Below are 24,860 nucleotides of genomic sequence, written 5' to 3' on the forward strand. Positions count from 1 at the left end.
TTTTGGGGGTGTGTTTAGCAAATATGGGTTGATATTCTTGGTGGGTCTTGCTTGATGATAGGTGAGATGTATTTTTATGGTGATTTCACCTAGTGGTTGTGGTTTAATCTAAAGGGTTTGTAGTTGCAAATACAAAGTAACCCATGTGTTTTAGGCTTGCCCGAGAAAGAGGTCACAAAACCAAAACCACTAGACTGATGGCCTAAGGAGTGGGTCGACATGAGGTTCAGCCCGAGAGGGTGAGCCCTAGTCCCATATCCTAACACTCAGCTCGAGATAGTGAGTGGGGTAAGGCGTAGGCTGGTCTTCATTCGGCAAATGGGTGTCCGAGAGGAACGCATTTGAAACGGGGTAAGTTGCCCGAGAGGGAACTTTTTTCCATTTAAAGCTTAGCCTAGTCACTATTATTTTGCAAATTTCCTATCGAAAGCACGTACCCAACAATTTATCTCTACTTATATTGCGGTCACATTCCAAGAACCTTTCCCCATACTTGATTTTTTTGTTTATTTTACTGTTTTATCACTTGGTACAAAACCCCCATTTGATATTTGACACTTTCGTGTCACCCCTTTTTATTTACTATGTTTTTGTTCGTTAATATCTTTAGCTACGACTAGTTAGAATGTAATTCTATTTTTCTATCAATTCTCAAAACCGCTCCCTTGGGACATGAGCCCAACCCTTGGTTGGGTTACTATATTATCGACGATCGTAGACACTCATACCGTAGGATAGTGTTGTTGGTCACGATAAGCATCAGGGAGTAGGTCAATCCCGAAGTCTATTTCCCTTTCAGGAGGAATACCGGGTAAATCTTCGGAGAAAACTTCCCTCAACCCTCATCAAATACATAAGCTTTTAGTCTAGATTCATTTTAGGTGAGCAATCCTTTCAACCTAGAATCATTCATGTGAGTAAACCTTTCACATTCATACATTCATAACTAAGCAATTCATGTGGGAAGTATTCCTTCCTCAACAATAACATCAATTACCAACAATTCATATCATGAGCTTTACTCTCAAAGCCCTAATTCTCATGATCTTCGGCGAAGTTTTATTTTCTAGCTATTAACATCATATTCATCATATATGCTTCAATCACAAGCAATTATAGTCATGATTCATCAATCCTATAAGGATATATCTACCTCATAGAGTTTCCCTCACATGGCATCAACTCAACTATATCAATTCAACCCTAAGATCATAAGATAGGCATGGGTACATGTAATTTCATCCTAAATACATGAAATTCTATCAATTCAATCATAAACATTCATAATCCACAATATTGGAAGAAACCCTAACTAGAATTGGAGAAATTCTTCTTCAAATTGTGGAATTCTAGGGGATTCCTTGGGAGGAAGGATCCCATGGATGAAAATTCATCATACCTTAGTCACAATGCCCATAAAAGCTTGAAGATTGGAGACTTAAACTTGACCTAGCTTCCTCTTCTTCCTTCTTCTTCTTCCAACTTCTAGAGACAGAATATTTTGAGAGAGGATTTGGGTTTTCTTTTGGGAATTGAGAGAATAACTTAATTGAGTGAGTTTAGGGGTCTAAAATCGTTATATAGGTGGTCTAGGTTTAGGCAAAATGACACCATATTCATTTAATTAAAAACTGGAAAAGACTCTTAATTCCCCAAAATAACTATCCAGACTTGACCCACGGGACAACAACTGACGGACCATGGATGGATCTACAGTACGTTCTGGTCAATCGTGGTTCAAGGATCAGAGACTATGATATTGGGGTGTGGACCTACGGAACCCAAACCACAGGACGTGGACCCATCCATGGGGCGTGAGTTCTTGTCGTGGTTCTGCCTCGGGCAGTGTTCCAGGATGCCCAACCAGGAGGCCCATCCACGGGGCGTGGGTCCGACCATGGGGCGTGGATGTCCCTCATGGGTGACACCTGGTAGTTTTGCAAAAAAAAAATTGCTAAGCATCCCTGATTGGGCTATGGGGTGTTACAGTTTTCGCATGAGTTCATACAAGGGTCAACTTCAAATGACCATATCTTTAGGAATAATAAGATTTAGGTGAGTCATAACCTATAAAATAATAGATCTACGAGTATTCTTTCCAATGCCACTAATTGCTCGTTAATCTGACTCTTGAGTAAAAAGTTATTTACATTTTACTAGAGGGATGGAAAATATGACATGTGCTCTGTGCACCTGATAGCGTGGGTGCACCGCGCCAAGACATTTGAAGCCTCGATATTATCAAAATGGTTGTGCACTCTCCCCGACCCTGTAGTGTGGCAGCTCTGGCCCAAACCAATTCTCTAGTGTCCGCGATTTTAAGATGCTCTATTTATTAAGAGCCTATTTGACATTGTTGTTGAGAGGTCAAAAGTGATATTTTGAGAAAAGAACACTTTTTTTAGAAAAAATTTGTGTTTGGTGAATCTTTAAAACTACTTTTAAATTAGAAATAAAGGTAACAATAATATTTTTGTAGGTTTAAAAATATGAAGGACTTTATTTATTTTTTATGGTGAATTTTTCTTATATAGTGGTTTAATTTGTGGAATGATTTTAAATTTATATTACTGATATTTTTAATTATATTTAAATCATCATGTTAATTAATATTAATATTTAACTAATTTATATATGTGTGTATAATATTGATTAGAAATTTGAATATGTACATTTTAAATTAAAATTTTGTAATAGATATTTAAAATAGTTTATCCCTATAAAATAATCTTAATATTAAAATTACATTGATACTTACCCTTTCGTTGTAATTTGACTCTCAAAAATATATTTTTTTTTAAAGAGTAGTCAAACACAATTTACGTATCAAAATAACTTTTCAAATGAATTAGCCAAACCAAAGTATTGTTTTTTCAAAACCTTTTTTTAAAAAAAAGTTCTTGTTGTAAAATAAAGAATTGGATGTACATGTGGATGGGGCCCACTCATCTTGGAGGCCAAGTAGATTACTGTAGAGCAGGAAAAATGGTCTTTAACGAAGGGTAATATGGTCGTTAAAGGTCCAAATCCGATTGCTACAAGTCATTAACGACCGTAATAAATCCGGTCGTCACTGGACGTTAAAAGTCAACGACCAAAATAACAGCCGGTCGTTAAAAGTTTTTTTAACGACTGGATTTGCACTTAGTACAAGTACTTTTAACGACCAAATGTTCTTTCGTTAATTATATTCTAATTTCAATACTAATACTATTAGCGACCACATTTCCTGTCGCTAATTGTTGTTTATTCAAAAAATATAAGACGCCAATTATAAAAGAGTTTAAAAGAACCAATTTCATTTGTTGTTTTACAAAAATTTATACAATGAATACAGAAACACTCAAAATAAACTAAATAATTTAATTCATTATATAAAATTTCATGATCAATACAAAGAACTAATTAAAGAAAGAAATATCATATTCAAGTAGCATAATATATCTTTATCAACTCCTAAAAAAGAAAAAAAATGTAAAAAATAAATAATAAGACATTGTCTTTAATTTAAACCACCCCTAACTAAAGTAAAATCCCTAGCTCTTGAATTTCAACTTACTCCGTACATTGTTGAACGATATATTCTTCATATTCAAATGCTTGATCTGTAGGAAAAAAACTTATGTCAATTTAAAAACAAAGAATAAACTCTTAAAGAAGAACCATAAAATCTCAAAAGTATTTACTAAAAATAATGCAAAACATTAAAGTTTGAAAGAAAAGAAGGCATGTCAAGAATAACTTGTAGTCTCATCCCGACATCTATTAACTATTTAACGATTTTCTGTAATGATCAAGAATTAGTTCGTAAGGCCAACAAAACAAAACATAATAGCAAGGGACTAGTATAACTATTTCCTTCTTTGGATGACAAGGAGGAGGATCAAGAAGTTTCAAATATAATGGAGAGTACATACATGAATTAAAGCTATTTGAACCTTGCAAACTTTGGATGACTCATCTTTTGGGAAGCAGACTGCCAGTTCAATATAGAAATCACACAAGAAAAAGTATGACAGCCATCAGACCAAAATAGAGAGCACATCCGAGGCACCAACTTATTTTTTTCTAAGAGGGAGGCATAATATGTTTTCTGTTTGCTACAGTAACATCTCTAATATGAAGGAACCAGAACATGAAAAGATTTCAGAGTTTCCAATATCAAGAGTCGAAGGTAGCAAGAGAGATAGTTATGCACATGCAAATTAAGATGTGCTCAACCACATTCCCTGAGGACATTCACGAAGAGTGTCTGAAGCTCAAACACACTAGATAACTTAGCAAATTGTAGTAGGCTAATATCGATAATCAAATTGTAATAGAAAAGAGAATCTATACTCAGTACCTAATTAAGACTGTTTGTTGTTTTGGATGGGTCAGGCGGCCTTTTTGATTCGATGTTAAATTGCTGGATCCTGCTAGTTCACCAGACTGAGCTCACCAATTTCACTAGAACTACTATTTTGTATCTACTTGTGTGATCTTTAAACAAACCCAACTTCATGAACTACCTTTTGACATTGAGTTAAGCACAAAGCACATTTTTTAGATTCATTACACTTGAATAAGGAAAACCATATAAAGTACTCTACACCATATCTAAGGATATTTTGCATTTAATTAAATAGTAACTTTACTTATTTGTAGACAAAATGATTGCCCATCATATCATACATCACATAAAACTTCCTCTATAAGGAGGCAATCTTGTACATTGTGAGTTAATCAAGTCAGGAAGAAGTTTTCTCTTCTAATTTCTGAGTTTTTGTGTTCGTTGTTCCAGAGAACAGAATAAAAAGATGTTACACAAAGAATCAAAATCAAATGCTTGAAATGGAGTGCTACCAGTTTTATGTGATAGAACAATGTGTAGCGAAGTGAAAGGTAAGTTCTATAGAATATTTATTAAGACCACCAATGTTATATGGAAGTGAATGTTAAGCCATCAAAGTACAAGACATCCCCAATTATAAGACCATCAATGCTATATGGAAGTGAATGTTTTGCTCCTCATGGGAATATAGTGTTCTGTTTCTAAGCAAATTCACTAATTAAGATGAAACAGGAAAATGACATGGAAGGTCCTTTACACTAACAAAGAGGCTCTAAAATTCCACTACATTGGAGAAAGTGTGAGCAACAAAGGGATAGGAGAAGTAGGAGAAATAGAAGTTTTCTTATTTTGTTCAATTTTAGGGAAAGAATAAAAGGATAAGGAAGAAAAGCTTAAACATACTTAAAATTTGCCAATGACCAAATTACATACTAAGGACAGAACACAAAATAACAGCATTGCTTATGTTTCTTCAAAGAATCTAAACACAAGATAATGTGTGCTTTTAAAACAAGCACCAAGGACTATTATCTATTTCCTTCCTTCCTTCCAACTTCATTTGCAAGCACTATTTCTATCAGACCAAATGGTCCAGAAAATACATAAACAGATAGGCCTCCAAAACTGTTTCTGGAGGTTTAGAACCTCCTGCCCATTTCAACTTTCCAGTATATTTATAAAATCAGAAGGCATTAGCCAAACTACATCACATTTATAACTTCTAAAATCTATAGCTTTTAAGTTAATAAAAACATAAATGATCACAAATGCATCTTTAAAATGGAAATACAATTGAAAATGAACATAAAGGCAGCATTATGCCATGACTTATAAATAAAGGTTGCATCTGTATAGAATATGCCATGCCACTAGGAATAGAGACCAACTTTGTAGAAACTACCGCTTTGAAGACTGGAATCCATTTACTGGAGTGGAATTGTGATTCACTCGTTTGGTTGAACTAATTTCTAAACAATAGCATCATTCCTTAAAAGTTACACTATATTTTCAAAAACACGAGAGATGCTGAAAAGATTTGATAATATGACTTTGAAGAAAGAACTCACGTCACTGGATTGGAATGGTGTTGTACTAATGGGGTGAGGAAAGTTGAAATTTGATGTGATTCACTCCTTTTACAGACAAAGGTATCACTCCTTGGAAGTTACACTATATTGTCAGGTGGTTGAGCCTTGGTGTTTGAGGATAGGTATTCAGGTAAGTACTAATGTCAAGAAACACTCTTTACTTATCGAAATTTCAAAGAAATTATCTATATATGAAGAAACAAATCCAATAAGAGAAGTTGTTTATAGGGATATTTTCATTTAAAGTTGCTAGTATGATGTCTAAGATTATTCATCTTCATAAATCTTTGACCGACTCTCAGATTCTTAAGTTTGACTGACTCTCAGATTCTTAAGATTAAAAATGATATCTTTAAGTCTGTAGGAGTAAAGGCTTTAGGTTCTGATAATGAAGATAAGTTTCTTGAATTAGTACTTGTTGAAAAACTTGGTGATTTGAATAGGGCTGCTAGTGTAGTGTCTAGGCTTGGGAAAATGTACAATTTCTGCCTTACAAAGGTTTTAGCATGCTTATGGGATGTTATTTCTGGGGTTATTGATGTGAAGGATTTGGGATTTTTTGTTAAAGATGTGGAGGGGATGGTTAGGAAAATGGAGAGATATGTGAATTCTACAGCTAGTTTGTATTGTCAGATGGTTGTTTTGAATGAATTGGAAGGGGCAACAATGAAATTTCAGCAGAATCAACATGAGGAAAGTAGAAAGGCATTTGAGCAGAAATTGGCTTGGCAAAAACAAGATGTGAGGCATTTAGAAGATGTTTCACTTAGGAATCAGACTTATGATAAAGTTGTTGAACTTTTGGCCAGGACTGTGTGTACTCTATATGCTCGGACTAGTACGGTGTTTGGTAATAATGTTCTCGTAAAGATGGATCTTTTAGGTAATCGAGGATTCAATGAGAAGTCCAGTGTAATTGTTGCAGATAGCAAGTCTGAAGTCATGGATGCCAATTTCAAAAATCCTGTTTTGAGGAACAACAATGGAAGCTATCGATCGGGGTCAATAGAGAGAGGGGCGTCGGGGAAAAGGAGCATGATCCATAGTACTCAAACTAAGGTTGGAAGAAATGAAGGGAGCTTATTTAATACTGAGAATTTTAATTTTGCTTTTGGAATGGGACCTAAGAGACTATTCATGGAATGTCTAAGCTTGAGTTCTTCTTCGAAAATGGATTTCGACAATGATGTTGGGACTGATGACCGAAGTAGTCAGATATCTGAATGTTTTAGTGTTTCAAGTGGTATGAAGAGGGACGAATCTAGCGTTTAGGGTTCATTCAACATAAGAGAAAGGCTCAACAAATTACTGTGGATAAAGCTCCAACATAGCACAAAACAGAAATGGAAAAAACTAGGCTATTCTACTTAGATGAGCAGTTAATGATTGGAAAATGCACAACTTGATGGAACTGCTAGCAGAAATGGAAAAATACAAAAATGATGAGACCAAAAACAGATACTATCTTTTGGGAAAGCAATAGCATATTCACTATGAAAGAATGTGACAGGCAGCTTGGTACTAGAAAAAGAGGTGTTACTTGTATATATGCTGAAATACAGGGACAGCCAGCATGATCATTTAGATATAGCTGCCATCTATTGAAAGATGGTACCATTAGCAACCTCCTAATGACATAGATGTCATATAGGAACACTACACCTAAAACATAAAAACATAGGGTATGCTTGTCCAAATAACCAGATGAAGAGTAAAACTTAGAAGCAAGGATTAAAATACAGCATTCACTATGTAATGGCACTTGATTTTGCACTCTACCAGAGGCAATTAGGATGTTGATGCTTGGAATCAATTGTACATGGTAAATAGCCAGCAGGTTATAACAACAAACTAAGGAAAAAAATTGAGCAGTCAAAGTCCTTCCATGTCTCTTGAGTACATCACAAAGAGAAAGAAAAATTGATTTACTAACCTGTTTAATGGTACCATCTATTGATCACTTGAAGACGCAGGTGTTGAAGGCTGACCAAGCAGTACTCTTGCAAGTTGTTCATATTTACTCTCCAACTCATCCATGCGTTCACATTTGTTCTCTAACTCATCCATGCGTCTTTTTAGTTATTCATTTTCTTTTTCACGTGCATTCAATTTATCTAATAATGCAGCCTTTGAAGAGTTCCCGCCTTTCAACTCTTGAGTCGTTATCCCGCCACCAAATCCAATTACATGACTCTTACATTGAGGTCCAAACACTTTTCTACGACCTCAATATTTGTAAGAGAAGAATCAGATTGAACCAATTTTTGGATTTCAGCCTATAAAATACAACAAAACTTAAAATAATACAACACATAAGGTTGAATGATTTAAAATAAAATTTAACACAAAACATACATATTTTGCATTTGTTTCAGGTTCGACAAGCTAGTTATCCTTCTTACGAGTCTCGAAGAAGATAGTATCCATGTTTGGTGGCTTACCATCTTTACCTCCCTTAACATATAAATAAACAAGTCAAATAAATCATTTTAGCAAACAAGAGACTTCTTAAATAGTTACAAAACCTACTTACCAATTCATAAATCATTTCTCTAATAGGCTTACTCCCCGTACGATGAGGCATACTCAACTTAGACCTGTTGACAGTGTTTCTTGTACTTGTTTCATATAGTCACAACATACCATAAAAATTATAGTTAGTCGCTTCAAATAACATGTTAATAAATAAATACGATGGAGTTGTACCTTAAACTTGTCAGTTAAGAAATGCTCCTTAACCAGCCATTCCCAATCACTCTTATCTACCCCTCTTGGCACATCTTTTAGAGCATCACAAAATGGCTTAGACTTCATATTCTTGTGAAGTGATCCTCTCCAGTTATTCCACAACCTTCTCATAGGTTGAAGGACATGTTCTTTCTTAGCATTCATGTCGTCACAGCTAAATTTATCCTACAATATTTCACATGTACCATTAAGCATAAACTCAAATTTTCAGCCAAACTAGAAGTCAATTGAATCTATATTTCCTGCTTATGGCACTCTTCCAGTGGAAAGTGATATATATGTCATGAGAAATGAGTGATTATCCAGAGGATTGTATCAAGAGAAAGAAGGAAAAACATAAGAGAGATCAAGAGAGCAGATTACACAAACTACAACAGCAACATATAGGTTATTAGGAAAACATAACTATATCATTACATAGATAATGTTTGGCATAAAATGTGCCACGTTAGTTTTTCTCTTTCATGATGAGAAGTCAGCAATGAAGCTATTAGCTATAGCTCTCTAAATAATTATCATAACATCCCACATGTTTGGTATAAAATGTGCCGTGTTAGTGTTACTTTTTCCAGATGAGAAGTCAGAAATGAAGCTATAACCTAATAGCTCTGTAACAGCATCTCAAAGGTTTGGCATAAAATGTGTCGTGCTAGTTTTACTTTTTCCAGATGAGAAGTCAGAACTGATGTTATTAGCTAATAGCTCTCTAAATACTTACCTTAATAGCATCCCACATGTTTTGCATAATTATAGCTCATTAATTTTACTTTTTAGATATGAGAAGTCAGATATGAATTTAATAACTCTATAAATACTTATAGTCACAGCATCCCACATGTGTTCTAGCTGATCTTCTTTAATGTCTGTCCATGAGTGTACCCGTAATGAACACATATTACGATCACGAATTAAAATACCCAAGTGTCTCACAAATGAGGCATAATTTTTTACAACAACTCGATTTTGGTAAAAAGTGATATTTAACTTTTCTCCAGGTTTGAGTCGTGCAACATTTTTACAAATGTTTGTTCCTCTAACTTTTTTTGCATTTTCAGACTCACATGCACTTGCAAATTAATTCAGATCGGACATAAAGAAGAGTTTCATCACACCAAAAACAACAAAAAAATACAGCTTGAGACAGTAATACTTATTTCATTTGTTTGAGCATCTTGCATCAGTTCAATTTTTGGAGAGCAAGGAACAATATCTTCTATTGGATCAAATCCAGGAGGTACAGGAAAAATATTTTGTACTGAATCATTTCGATAAGATGTTGATGGACTGATGTTTAGACTTTTGTTGATTGGAGTTCTTTTTTCAGCCCTTACTCTTACAGAGCCTAAAGATCGTAAGCTTTTCCTATGTCCCCTAATTTCTAAAGCACCAGGTGGAAAGTATGCAAGTTTATTAGGCTTGATAGTTGATTTCATTCCAGAGTTTTGAATTTTTGATGGATCCATGTAAGCCTAATACAAAAATCACTTCTTTGTTAGTTCATCCAATAAGAGAAAAGTCATTGAACAAGTTTTCAATACTACATCCCTTTCTTTATTTGAAAAGTAAAAGTATTTTATTTATCAAAGAAATTAAACTGTACAAAGACTGTGTAGGTACAACTACCAAAAAAAGTGAGCATCAAAGGATCACAACCACTTAAGACTAGCTTCTGGAATGAAAAATGACATGAAGTTGACATTTCGAAAGTGGTTAATTTCCAGATATCTACAACCTAACTAATCTTCATCTCAAAAAAGTGACAGGGATGTGGTCAGCCCAGGAATAGAATATCAGTTTCAGAAGATGGATATTATGAAAGAAGCTTTGACAAAGAGAAACAATTAATTACAAGTCACTCAGAATCTGCGCATAAAATTCCAACAAGCTTCAAAGTTTTGAAGCACAATTTACATGTAAATAAAGAATATTACGTTACTACTAATAAATAGTCCATCTATAAGCACCGACTAGAGAATCATGAAGAAAAATACTTGAAAACAGAAACTATAACATCAAGAGTACTTTTAGGATCAAATTCAACACAATAAATGAGAACTCAGAAATAAAACATGAATACAAAGTCACAACTGCCTCCTAGATTCTTTGAAGCTTTGCCGACTCATCATCCTCTTTTCCATCAACATCAAAAAATCACGAGCTTGAACCTTTTTTACAATATGCCAGCCATTATTTGCAAGATCATCAGCATAAAACACTTGTGATGCTTGATTGGCTAATATAAAAGGCTCATTTATTTTCATAAATCGCTTGCAGTTGACACTTACAAAGTCATATTCATCTACTTTAATTCCCCTTTGTTGATTATATACGTCAAACCACATACATCGAAATAAAACCACTCTTCTCCCACCAGTAAATTGTAATTCAAGAATCTTAGTTAACTCTCCGTAATAATCAATATTTTTATTCTCTTCATCTGTCTCACCAACTACAACCACCCCACAATTTTGAGTTCTCAAACCTTTATCATGATCTCGCATATGAAACCTATATCCATTAGTAACATAGCTTTTTAAACATGTCACATATGGAAGAGGACCACGTGACAATGAGAGCAATTCTTTTATTTTCTTACTCTCATCGTGTTTGTGCAATTCCGCAACCTATCAAATTTTAGTACATTGTTTAGAAAATATTATTCATAAGTTGATTTAATATATACAAATGCTTAACTACTCACCTTTATTTTTAACCAACTAATGAATTGTCTATTCCATTCGATCTCTGAATGATTTTTGGATGTTTCAATTGAAATTTGTGAAAATTCTCTGCAAATAATTTGAAGTATAACATGTCATTTTATGTAAGGATATGGAAAATATAAGAGTAACTTATTTGAATGAGTCATTACTTACTCGAGAAATGGTTGAATTTCATCACAGTTCTTCAAAATATAAAAATGTGCAAGCTCAAATTCACTTGAATCAAGATTGCCTGGTTTTCACCCCTCAAACTTTTTCCAGGTTGAGAAAAAATTTCTAAACCTCCATCAGATTCAATAGAACCACCATCATAATTCCTTTCATGGCGATTAAATTTTGTCTCCATAGTATGCAAATACCTTGAACATAAGGTCATACATTCAAATGCTATATATCCTTGTGCAATACAACTTTCTGGGCGAGCCATGTTACGAATAAATGATTTTAGAAAGTATAGCCATCGCTCCACCGGATACATCCATCGATATTGGATAGGTCCAGCAATCTTAGCTTCATTAGCTAAATGAATTGGCAAGTGGACCATGATATCAAAAAATGCAGGAATGAAGACTATTTTCTAACTTGCACAAAGTTATTGGAATTTGGGCTTCTATTTGCTCTAGCTCATCTACTCTTAAACATTTTGCTCCGAGTATCTTAAAAAATATTGACAACTCAATAAGTGGTTCAAGCATAGATTTGCAGAGCATACCACGTAAAGCAAGTGGAAGTAAATGTTGTAGAATAACATGGCAATCATGGCTTTGTAATCTTGAAAGTTTCCGATCTTTAAGGTTGACACACTGAGAAATATTTGATGAAAACCCATCTGGGACATTTAAATTCTTTAAGGAAGTGAAGAATTTGTGCTTCTCTGTAGGAGATAATGTGTAACTTGCCGTAGGTAACTCATATTTATCTCCTCTCTCTATCGGATGCAATTCCTTCTTTATGTTCATTGCTTGCAAATCCAATCGAGAATTCAAGGTGTCTTTGGTTTTTCCTTTGACATTTAAGATTGTCCCCAAAATATTATCACAAATATTCTTCTCAATGTGCATCACATCTAAATTATGTCGCAACAATAGAGTATTCCAATATGGAAGAGCAAAGAAAATACTCTTCTTGTTCCAATTATCACCCCTATTCTTGTGTGATATTTTAATCTTCTTCCTTGGATCCTTTGTTTGTTTTAGACCTTCTAAATAACCTATTTGATCAAGTATATCATTACCAGATAACGTTTTTGGCAGTAATCTTTGCTCATTTGTGCCATCAAAGGAATCTTTATCTTTCCTCCATTTGTGATTAAGAGGAAGAAAGTGTCTATGATGCATATAACACTGCTTTTGACCATTATCCAACCTAATTGAAAGAATTTCTTTATTGCAACACGGGTAAGCCAATTTTCCTTTGGTACTCAGTCCTGAAAAATTTTCATATGCTGGAAAATCATTAATGGTCCATAACAAAGCTGCATGTAGCATAAAATGTTATTTAGCTGACGCATCAAAGGTCTCAACTTCAGTTTCCCATAATTCCTTTAATTCATCTATCAAAGGTTGGAGATACACATCAATTGCATCCCCGGGACTTTCAAGACCAGGAATAAGCATCGCTAAAATAAAATTTTCTTGCTTCATGCATAACCTAGGTGGCAAATTATAAGGAATAAGTACCATAGGCCAAATTCTATATGGAGTTTTCGAATTTTTAAATGGTTGAAAACCATCACTAGCAAGTCCAAGTAGAACATTACGAGGCTCAATACCAAAAGATGGATGAAGTTCATCAAGTCTCTTCCATGCAACTGAATCAACTGGGTGCCTCATTATTCCATCAGCAACTCTTTCATCATGATGCCATCTCATCAAAGAAGATGTTTTTGAGGACATAAACAATCTCTGAAGTCTTGGCTTTAGAGGAAAATAATGTAAAATCTTGCATGGTATTTTTTTACCACGTTTAGATTGTGTTTCCCCATTGCATTGATTCTCCTTCCATCTAGATGCGCCACACACTTTTATTAATTCGAGAATCTTATCATCCTTCCAGTATAACATGCAACTGTTTTTACACGCATCTATATTCTGATAAGAAAGTCCAAGATTTCGAATTACCTTCTTTGCCTTGTAATATGAATCTGGCAAGTTTGATCCATCAGGCAATAAATCTGCCTTTAGCATCTTCAACAACATTGTGAATGAAGCATTACTCCATTGGCTAATACTTTTAATATGAAGTAACTTAATCAAAGTAGAAAGTTTTCTTTCTTTCGAACCAGCATATAATGGTTGTTCATAATCATTTAATAGGCCGTAGAATCGTTTTGCTTCAGGATTTGGTTCTTCCTCAACAAAATCATCACTGTTAGTGTTCATATTCTCTTCAATGAAATCAGGGTGTAAATCCCTTAAGAGCTCATGCATTTCATCCTCATCATCATCATTTTCAATGTTATTGTCCTCTACGAATTCAAAATCTGACTCTGGCTGACCTAACCTCCCCTCGTGATGATACCAAAAAGTATAACTCTGAATTATTCCATACACTAATAGATGTGACCTAACCATCTCATGAGTTTTGGAAGATTCATTACAACACCTGATGCATGGACAACGTATTTCTTGTGTTTCTCCCAATTTTGTAAAAGCATAATCCAAAAATTTCTCCACCGCAATGATGTAAGCATTATCAAGTCTATCTTGAACAAGTTGCATCCATTCCTTATTAGGTGCCATAATCTTCATTCAACAAAATATATTATAAATAGACCAACATAAGTAAGAACTAACCATTTATTGTTAAAAAGTTGAAGAAGACCTCTTTCTGAAAGATTCTAGGTAAGTTTCAGAAAACTGATTATGTGATTTTTAATTAGTTATTTGTATAGTGATTGCTCCAATTATAAATGTACACTTTGTTCATGTATATTTACAGAAGTCAATAATTATTGGGAAGTGAAATAAAATCCAGAGATATTTAACATTAGAGCGATGTTTCAGTTATAACTTTTGAGATAGATGATGGAAATATATATGGATAATATATAGAATAGTAAACACATGTTTCTGAGTGAGAAGTGCAGTGAAGATGACATGAAAATAGTATAAATCAAGAAAGGTGTGATTCTTAGATGATGCATCAAAAAAACAAATGCTAAGAGATTTAAGAGACTTGATACATCACTATTCTCTTTTGTAAGAACAATAAATATTCATCATTTTAATAACTGATTAACTAGCTAGCTAATATTACTAGTCAATTTAATTACTATCAATCACTTAAGAAAGACTTACAATTACATTTTATCTTTATATGTATCTTAAAATTGTTTCACTCTTTTAGATAGGAGGCTCAAAGGTTCAGAGATTATATTACTTTGCTGAGATTATCGAAACTCTTTACAATTTGTAGATTGTCATTTAGCACTTATCCAGATCTTTAGGCCTTTGTTACTAACTCTGATCTGTTTACTTTCGGTTATTACCATAAGAGGATGCAATTTTAATACCTAACATATCATTAGTAATAACAAATCCTCAAATGCTAAGATTATTAGTTTCTTACCTTATTCCTTGTGAAGAATTTTTTTTATATCTCTAATGCTCGCTATGGAGTAGGACTTCGGAAATATATTAGCAAGTTGGGTAATGAATTTTCCAAAAGGTATGGTTCAATTCAGGTAATGAAGAGCATGTCAAATTTTGGAAAGATAAATGGCTTTGAGAAACACCTTATCCTGGCTTATATGATATTGAACTTCACAAGGTCTTCTCAATTGCCAAAAACTGGAGCAACAACATCTGTAATGTACATTTAAGAAGACACCCTCAAGCCTAGGAGTTAGAGGGCTTGCTGGAAATACTAGCCAAGGTGGAAGCTTCCAATAGTGATGCAAATATTCCGGACAGAATGACTTACAGAAGTTTATTTTGGCATTTGGAGCTTATTTTTCAACATTTTTGGATTGAGATGGGTTACCTCAGGTTTAGATAGAGGCATATGTGAGTTGGAGTTGTTGGAAAGTTGATAAGACCATCAAGAACACCTTGTTGATGATCTCTGCTGCTATTTTTGGAGCCTTCAGAATGAGAGAAATAGGAGGTGGTTTGATGAAAAATATTGTCCCAAATAACTACAAGCCATCATCTTATCCTAGTTTATATGATATGGAACTTGACAAGGTCTTCTCAATTGCAAAAAACTGGAGCAACAACATCTGGAATGTACATTTAAGAAGACACCCTCAAGCCTAGAAGTTAGAAGGCTTGCTGGAATTGGTAGCCAAGGTGGAAGCTTCCAACAGTGATGCAAGTATTCCGGACAGAATGAATTACAAAAGTTTATTTTGGCATTTGGAGCTTATTTTTCAACATTTTTGGATTGAGATGGGTTACCTCAGGTTTAGATAGAGGCATATGTGAGTTGGAGTTGTTGGAAAGTTGATAAGACCATCAAGAACACCTTGTTGATGATCTCTGCTGCTATTTTTGGAGCCTTCAGAAATGAGATAAACAGAAGGTGGTTTGATGGAAAATATTGTCCCAAATAACTCAAAGCCGTCATCTTAAAGCTAGTTTTAGTTCTATCCTGTTTTGGACAAAATTGTCCCCATTAACTAGTTCAGTACAACTCAAGGATTTTATTAGTTCCTTACTTCTTGATTGATTTCGTATCAAGTGATAGGTGAATTGAGAGAGGATAGAGGATCACGCTTACAAGCAGTCGTTTCATCATCATTAGCTGACCCGACATATATTTGGGTCAAACAAAACAGAACACTAGTGTTGAGCAGTGACGACGAAAGACTATATTTCTTCTTTTAACACGTGTCACTATTGAATAAATTCTCAACTTTTATGAATTTTCCTATTAAATATATAATAATTAACAAAAGAAGATTCTGTAAATATCATATTATTATACAGTCGCAGCTAAACACCTAAGAACCGTTGAAAATACTTAATCATCTATTAGCAGTAGCTAAAGTAGCAGGTTAGCAGGTAAAGCAACAGCTAAATACCTAACAACAGCTGCTAGCAACAACTAAGTCGACACCCCAGGCCAACAACATGTTGTATACTTTATTTTTTTTAAAACACATAGTAGTTTGTAGGCACTAACAGAAGATATCAAGTTATGACAATAATACAAGTTTCAATAGTCCATCAGCTCAGACACAAAGAAACAGAGGGTACACATTATGCAATAGATAAGAATACTAGTTAAACATCTAACAAAAGTGATGTGGATGTCTTAGGGAAGCCTAAAAATCAATTGATCAGTGTTAGTACAACTATCATTTCTAAGCAGAGACACAAAATAGTGGAGCAGGGAAATAAACAGTGAACTGTTGCTGAATTTCGTAAAGACAAGGAACTAACAGTTCATATTAGAGGCTATAATTTTTTCCATTTTCTTTTCCTCTTGTCCTGCAACAGTTGTAAACTTCTGTTCAAAGCCTAAAAATGAAATGTTTGTCAATTTTTGTTGGTAACAGTTTAGTGTTCGAGTTACTCACCCTCTTTTATGAACTTAAACTTTCTTTACTACACAGCTTACATCCACTAATAATTGAAATTTACGGTACATAAGTTATTGATATTTTTCATGCTCTTACTCACTGTTTGGCTCAAGTTCTATATGACTATAAGTGGATCCTCCATCAACTATCTAACTCGACAAAAGTACACAAAGTGGACCACTCGCACACACAACAAGTAAGGATGGTGAAAATATCAATATGAATAATATATATATATGTATGTATATAAGTTCAAGAACACCAAAAAAAAGAACGAAAAAAACCCAGATGAAACCCATAATTGGGAAAAACCTAAGATTGAGAAAAACCTAAAATCGAACAAAATCAAGCATTCCACAAAGCAATTCATAGTTATAATAAATAAATCATACTTGGAAGATATGGAAACACCAAGATAGGGTCTGAATAATGTCAATTGAAGCAAAGTCACAACAAGTCGTAAGAAGAGAAAGACGATTTTGTTGTTCTGCAATCAAACAAAAGAGATGCAGATCATCTTTTTATAACGTTTAATAGAGAAACGTGTGTTACTGTATATTCTAATTTTCCTCTAACAAACCTTGGAGAGACACACCTAATTAGATCTCTGCTTAGCTGATTTTATTCAAAGAGAACATGGGAGAGAAAGTGCTTGCGGAATTTCCTCCAACGATTTTTGATTTTTAACTATCGCTCCATTGACTATAGATGCTGAGAAAATTGAGCTTTTTTTTTCACTTCTAGAGAGAAAAAGATGGCAATGAGGAAATTTTACACAGGACTCTATGTTTTCTTTTCGGAGAAGTGGGAGAGTGGTAACACGTGTGTAGTGGAAAAATAAGGAAATAATGAAACTAAAATTTCAATACTTTTTTTAGTATATAAATAATTAACAACTTGATATAAATACTTTTAACGTCTGGATATTATACTAACTCTAATTATATTAAATAAAAAATGGACCTTTAACGACTGGAAAAAAAATGTGTCGCTATAAATACACTTTTAATGATCGGATTCATATCCCTTCATTAACAAGTGGTCGTTAAAAGTACAATTTCTTGTAGTTACTACTCCAAGTTTGAAGGCTTATAAAACATTCCATTAATAAAGATATACAAGATATAAGCAAAATATAGCTACTACTTTTTCTCTCTTTTTCTTTCTTTGTTATTTTAGTTTAATATTCTCCTTTTATTTTATAACACGTTATCAGCATGACACTCTAATTTTCTTGAAAAAATTATATTTCTATCTCAACCAAGAATTATATGCTCCATGTGAATGTGATAGCAATAAATTAAAAGTCTGAAAGATGACAATATGACTTTATGGTTGAACATATGAATATAGACATAAAGGGACAAAATAATAATAGTCATTGTTATAATAATAAAAGAAAGAACATTACGAGTTCTCAAATTGATCCTTAGAAGAGTGAAAATATTTTTTGTCATCAAATTTGATATGAAAGGTATTAGGCAAACGGTTGATATGTAACCTAATAATTTGATAAATCTATAAATCCTTCATCTAAAGAAATGAAAGTAAAGTGATGGTACACTTGACCTTCAAAGTGATGTTGAGATGTGTCATATAAATATGATAAATGTCAAGATATGACAACAAACTTATAATGAAAAATTATGTAGCATGTATATATGATTATAGTCAATCCCTTGACGAGAATATGACTTGTGATAAGTATCAACAAACCTTTGATCATTCTTGAAGTGAATGTGTCAGCATATAATGAAAATTTTGGATAATGTCATGCTCATGTATGATTGGATAAATATCAGTGCTCACCTCTACGGAAGGTTTGAGAGAAATAATGTAATGATTTTGACCATGACAATGATGATATATATTTCTCCTTGAATGAGATGTTCACCATACAGACAATGTTATGAAATATGTGGTAGTATCCAATATTAATTGTAAGCTTTGGTAAGCTAGTATGCTACTACCCAAATAAATAAAATTACTCATGATATTGGAATTATAGTAAGTCTCAAAAGAAACTTTTTAAGTTTCAAAGAAATAGTCAAGAAAAAATTATATTGAGACTATAAAATATGGAAAGATTTAAGATCTTCATTTATTCAAAGCGGGTTATAAACATTTATGTGAAATATTAACCATGTTTTCATGTTGTTTGTGGTAACTAAGTATGGGCATGATGATGGAATCACATGAAAAACAAAGTAGAAGTTTATTGAAATAAATATCAGTTGGCATGATCGATTGATGACCATTCCGGTTCAAATATGATACAAAGATAAATGAGAATTTATGTGGTTATATATATATATATATTGAAGAAATAATAAATTCTTCAAGAATTGTCTTGTGTTGTTTGTTCTCATGATAAAATTATTGTTGTACCAGCTATCATTGAGATTTTATCTCCTAAAATTTCTTAAATGCATAAAAAGGTGAATTTGGACCCGTTCACCCGCCATGTGGACCATTTACTATTAAATGATTTTAATAGATGCATCTATGCTAGGGTCACATGTACTTTATTTTCAACTTACAATTTGATTTTTGCAAAGGTTGTTTGCTCGAATTGTTAAATCAAGAGAACATTTCAAATTATAAAATTATATAGTAGTGATGTTGATTTATATCCAAGTGGTTTAAATAGAAATTATATGCCTCCAATTATAGCTAAACCAATAGTTATGAGAACAAAACTCCCAAAAGAAATTTGACATGAGATCTGTTATTTAAAGTATAGTAACATGTGTACGTATCAAGCCAACAAAGTTCCCCTATCACAATTGATTTTGGGTCAGGAACCAAATAATTCTCATCTATAAATTTAAATGTGTGGTATATTATTTCATTGCTCCACCATTACGCAATGCACAAAGATGAGTCCCCAAATGAGGTTGGGTGAATGTTAGATTCTCTAACATTAGGGGGAGATAATCAACTAGAAATAAGTTATACGTAATGAATTATCATTGATATGATCCTCATGGAAGAGATAATTTAAGTCAATTGTCAAACGCATTCGCTGACCCTATGTTATAATTCAATTATAAATGCCCCAGTAAAAGGTCCTTGAGGAACATAATTTATGGCACGCATGAAGCGCGATAGATTAACCGATTCGAAACATAAAACTTTTTGAAGAAGAAAAGAAGCAAATGATCAGGATGGTCATAATAATGAGGCATGTGCTTTAGAAAGAGCACTGTGACATAACACTTTGTAAAAACCTTGGTAAAGGTTCAGGTACCTAAAAACGATTAAAAATAAAGTGAGCTTGATAAGTTATGTCACATTAGAATCGTTATCAGATAATCATTGACGATATCTTAATATAATGTAGCGCTCAAAATTATAAATGGTGACGAGGATCTTGATATTAAATATGTCAAAAGTTGAAAGATAAATGATTGGCCAAAGAATTCAAGTATAATTTTATTCACTAGGAAAAGTGATGTTTTTGGACTTATTTTATCCATATATCAAGATATAATGTCAGTGGGGTACAAATGAATTATTGTGCGGTAAGTGAAATCGTAAAATATGAAGTAAGGCTTATACGTTGAAAAATAAAAAAAAATCGCAAAAGTCCTGATATTATTGTATGGAGATATATACTCCTGAGGTGGATGCAATGAGGTTTCTATCAGTCTGACAATATATGAAAAACTTGAATACACATGATGAATGATTATCATGTAGACAGTAAATGTTATATGTAAATCCCTAAAGGATTTAAAAGATTTTAAAGTGATTCCATTGAATAGTACCCCAGTGATTGTGAGATCACTTAACATAAAGATAAGTTTTGATCTCATTAAAATGGTAAGAAAGTACCATGTCATAGTGCAATTGGTGCACTTATGTATTCTGCTATTATTATTATTAGTTATTCATGGTACGATAATTTTATTAATGTGCATGAAAAATATAACATTATTCTTATCAATAGCGATATCAAAGTGAATTAAATATTGATTTATTTATTCTAACAATCTTGTCAAGGTTTATTGATTATGAAACTACAATAAATCATTTTATTTATTCCAAGTTTGATCTCAAAAGAGATATATGTTTTCATGTGGAAATACTATCATATTATATTATATAACAAGACAATCAATCTTATTATCAAGAAAGTTTTTGTCACTTGAATATTGCTACAAACAAGTTATATGAACATTTTGTCTACGCCGACGAAGTCACAAACTAAGTGATTGTCAAAAATGTATTTGGCTGAATTCAACTTATCCAATGGACAAGAAAACAATATATCAAGATAAGCTCAATGATGCAACATCTTTATGAATGTGATTTGATCACAAAGACACAATTAATATCAACATTTGGAAAGCTAAGTATAAGATTGGGAGACATCCTTTACAAGAATTAAATGATGGTTTAATCAGGCGGAGTAAATACGCACTGCACTCTTTTTTTCTTAACCAAGGGTTTGTCCCACTGGGTTTTCCTAGTAAGGTTTTTAATGAGGCAGATCTCAACGTGTATTTCTAGATTTGTGTACTCTTTTTCCTTCACTAGGACTTTTTTCCACAGGATTGTTTTTTTCTAGTGAGATTTTAACGAGGCACATTATCTATGAAAAAACTCCAGTGAATAGTAAATACATCTTATTATGATGCCCATTACACAGTTTCCTAGATAAGCTTGAAATCAAGAATACAACTTACAAGTAGCTCCTCATGCAAGTTCCTATAAATAGCTTACACAAGCAGGTTTTTATAAGCAGCTTACAAGTAGCCCTACTATCTTTCTTCAAGCAGTTTGTAATGAGGGAACAAACAATGTGTCTTAATTATAACCATACATATTTGTTCTTTTACTATAATTTTTCTTTTACATGAACATCCAAGGGGGAGTGTTGTAAAATAAAGAATTGGATGTACATATGGATGGGGGCCACTCATCTTGGAGGCCAAGTAGATTACTGTAGCAAGTATACTACTCCAAGTTTGAAGACTTATAAAACCTTCCATTCTATATGAAATAAAGCTATACAAGATAGAAGCAAACTACAATTACTACTTTTTCTCTCTTTTTCTTTCTTTGTTATTTTAGTTTAATAATCTCCTTTTATTTTATAACACTTCTATAAATAAGTACTTTTTAGCATCAATGTCAAACAGTCTCTAAGTTAAGTTGGTGGGTCACTAGAAAATTCATCTTGGATGACTTAGGGATTATTTCTTTTAAATTCTCTTCTCTCCTTAATCTCCAATACCAAGGTATGTTTCTCCTATGTATTTAATTTAATTCTAAGCAATCTCAATCTCTTATCACGAATTCTTAACAAGATTCTAACATCAAGTCTTTCTCCTATATCTAGAAAAAACAAAAACTCATCCTAAAGTTCAAGAAGAGAGTTTTGGGGTTCCTCTTCAGAGTTAGAGTTTCATTAGAATGATAGTATGTAAGCTACTCATGGTGATGGACTAAGTTTGTGCTCACGCTCTATCTCTAAAATTTAGTTAGTAAGAGTTAAATTTAAGGTTTTTACCAAGGTTTTCATGAACTTCAAATTGACTTTTTTTCCTTGTTATTGAACTTTGATTCTTATCATTGAGATTATAGTACTTCATGTATCTCGGTTCTTAAATTGTTGTTCATGCTTATTTTATCACATAAACCCTATTTAGTTGTGAATTGTTGAAAGTTTTTACATAAATATTTTCATGCTTGACTTCTAAATAAAAGTAAAGTTCAAGTATTTTAAGTTACTCAATTGAGAAGAGTTTTTAAGGGAACTCTAATGAAACCAAATGAACTATTTTGTATTGAGAAAAGTATAACTAATTCAAGAAGAGTATAAATAGTTTTAGAAGAAATCTCAGTTGGTAAAGTAAAGATTAATTTTCCTTAAAGAGGGTCTTTAGAGTAGTAACTCAACACAAATAATAGTATGATCATTATTGCATATTTTGGGAGTAGTATTGAGTACCGATTTGAGTAAGACTTAAGATAACTCAAACCCCATAACCTGTGCCACAGTGTAGATATGATTGTGCCATTGATTTGGGTGAATCCTAACCCGGCCTCATCGAGGGATTTTTAGATTGATCCATAACTTAAGTTTTTCTATCATATACTCCGACAATGTATAAGACAGCTCTGGAAATGTGAACTAGACGTTGTGTCATCACAAGACTCATAGTGATCCCAGAAAAGTAAAGTATATTATTTTAGTGTTTTTGGCTATTAGTGCATATCTCATTGTAAAACTTTAATGATTTTTCGTTCAGGTCCATGCTTTACTTCTATCTCTTTTATTAAGTTCAGTTATGTATTTCATTTAGTCTTCTTACACATTGTATATGTACTGACATCATTTGGTATTGCATCATTTTACTATGCAAATTCAGATAATCTTGATAGAATACGTTCGGTAAGATTTCTTTCCATAAGTTGTTGGAGAGACCTCCTTGCTTCGGGAGGACTCGAATTTAGTTAGTTCAGTGTATTTGATTTTTGGTCATCGTTAGTGAAATAGTCAGGTAGTCATGTTTCTTGTCCAGACACCTATCTTCAGTTAGTAGATGTTTCATAGATAGACAAAATTAAAGAGCAAGATCAGTCATTATCATGCAAAAGTTTTAAACATTATTATGACTATTATTATTTATATTCAGATTTATTTGAGACTTTTGCATGAGATATATTTAAATGATATAAAATATTTATTTTATAAGCCTTATGTATGTTTGTTTAGTCTTTCGCTCAGAAGTCAGTCAAGTCAAAGGTTTCCTTGGGACCAAAAATAGTTTATGTGTATTGGTCATGTCTAGGGTGTATAGGCTTGGGCGTGACACAAATCAACTTATTTTTCTCAAATTTAAGAAAAATTACTCACCTCCAAAATTAAGAAAAATATTTTCAAAAACACTATTTTAACTTTCCACCCAAACGCATGTTTTGGGTACCGATTCCCAAAAATAATACGAGATACAACTCCTGATTCTCAAATTAGGACCTAACTTGTAACCTCGATTCGATACCCAACTCCAAAGTCTCGAATCGGGTCAAGGTTGGATCCCATTATGGATATTAGGTTCCGACTCAAGATTTGAGGTCAAATCCCAAGTCAAGTATCGACGTCAAGGTCAAATCTTGAATTCGGTGTCGGGTGAGGTTTCAAGTCATTTTTTGTGTTATAGGTCGAGAGTCGAGGTTGGATCCTAGGTCAGATGTCAAGTTTGGGTCTCAAATTGATCATCCCGGTCAAAGGTTGGGTTAGAGATTGGGTCGCGAGATCTGATCTTATTTCGGAAGTTGGATTCTGGGTCAAACATCAAGGTTGAGTCTCAGTTCAAAAGTGGGGTCCCGGTTTGGGTGTTGGGATCAAGTCTTGGGTGGTAAGTCGTGGTCATGTCCACGTTGAGGTCAGAATCGGGCCATGAGTCAGGAGTTTGGATCTGATTTTAAGTCAGGAGTCAGGGTCAGGTCATGCATTGGGAGTCAGAGTCGGGTCTGTATTTAAGAAGTCGGGTCCTTCATCAGGTGTCAGGATTGGGTCTTGCTTCAGAAGTCTGTTCTTGGGTCAAGAGTTGAGGTCAGTGTCACGACCCAATTCTACACCCTGGACGTAGCCAGCACTTGAGAACCATTGATAGTCCCCAAACGAACGCTCATTCTGGCTAACTACAAGCGGAAGACTAATTCAAGCATACAAATCTTAAAAACTGAATTAAAATAATATATTCAACTCGCCAGAAATAGGCATCTCACGTCTTTAAAACATTTAAAAAAATAAATGAAACAAACTTCTCAAACTCTACTATCTATCTATGAAGCTTCTAAATGACAAAGATGGAAGTCGGGACAAGACCCACGACATCCTCACAAAACTGATAAAAGAAAATGAAATTCTCCGAAAGCAAGGAGGCTCACCATAGCTAACTGGAACTCCATGTTGTATCAACGAA

General features: G+C 33.4%; 1 protein-coding gene across 1 annotated transcript; it reads right to left on the bottom strand.

The window, feature by feature from the left end:
• Positions 1 to 12,886: 12,886 nt before the first annotated feature.
• Positions 12,887 to 14,134, bottom strand: LOC107062641 (uncharacterized). Its single transcript, XM_015313533.1, has one exon. It carries the CDS (start codon positions 14,132 to 14,134, stop codon positions 12,887 to 12,889), a length of 1,248 nt encoding a protein of 415 aa, XP_015169019.1.
• Between the last annotated feature and the right edge of the window lie 10,726 nt (positions 14,135 to 24,860).

Source organism: Solanum tuberosum, unplaced genomic scaffold (genome assembly GCF_000226075.1).
Source record: "Solanum tuberosum cultivar DM 1-3 516 R44 unplaced genomic scaffold, SolTub_3.0 scf00254, whole genome shotgun sequence".
Taxonomy (NCBI): Eukaryota; Viridiplantae; Streptophyta; class Magnoliopsida; order Solanales; family Solanaceae; genus Solanum; species Solanum tuberosum.

What these genes read in the sequence shown, in the direction of transcription:
- LOC107062641 (XM_015313533.1), bottom strand. Translation starts at nt 14,134, where the DNA reads ATGGCACCTAATAAGGAATGGATGCAACTTGTTCAAGATAGACTTGAT.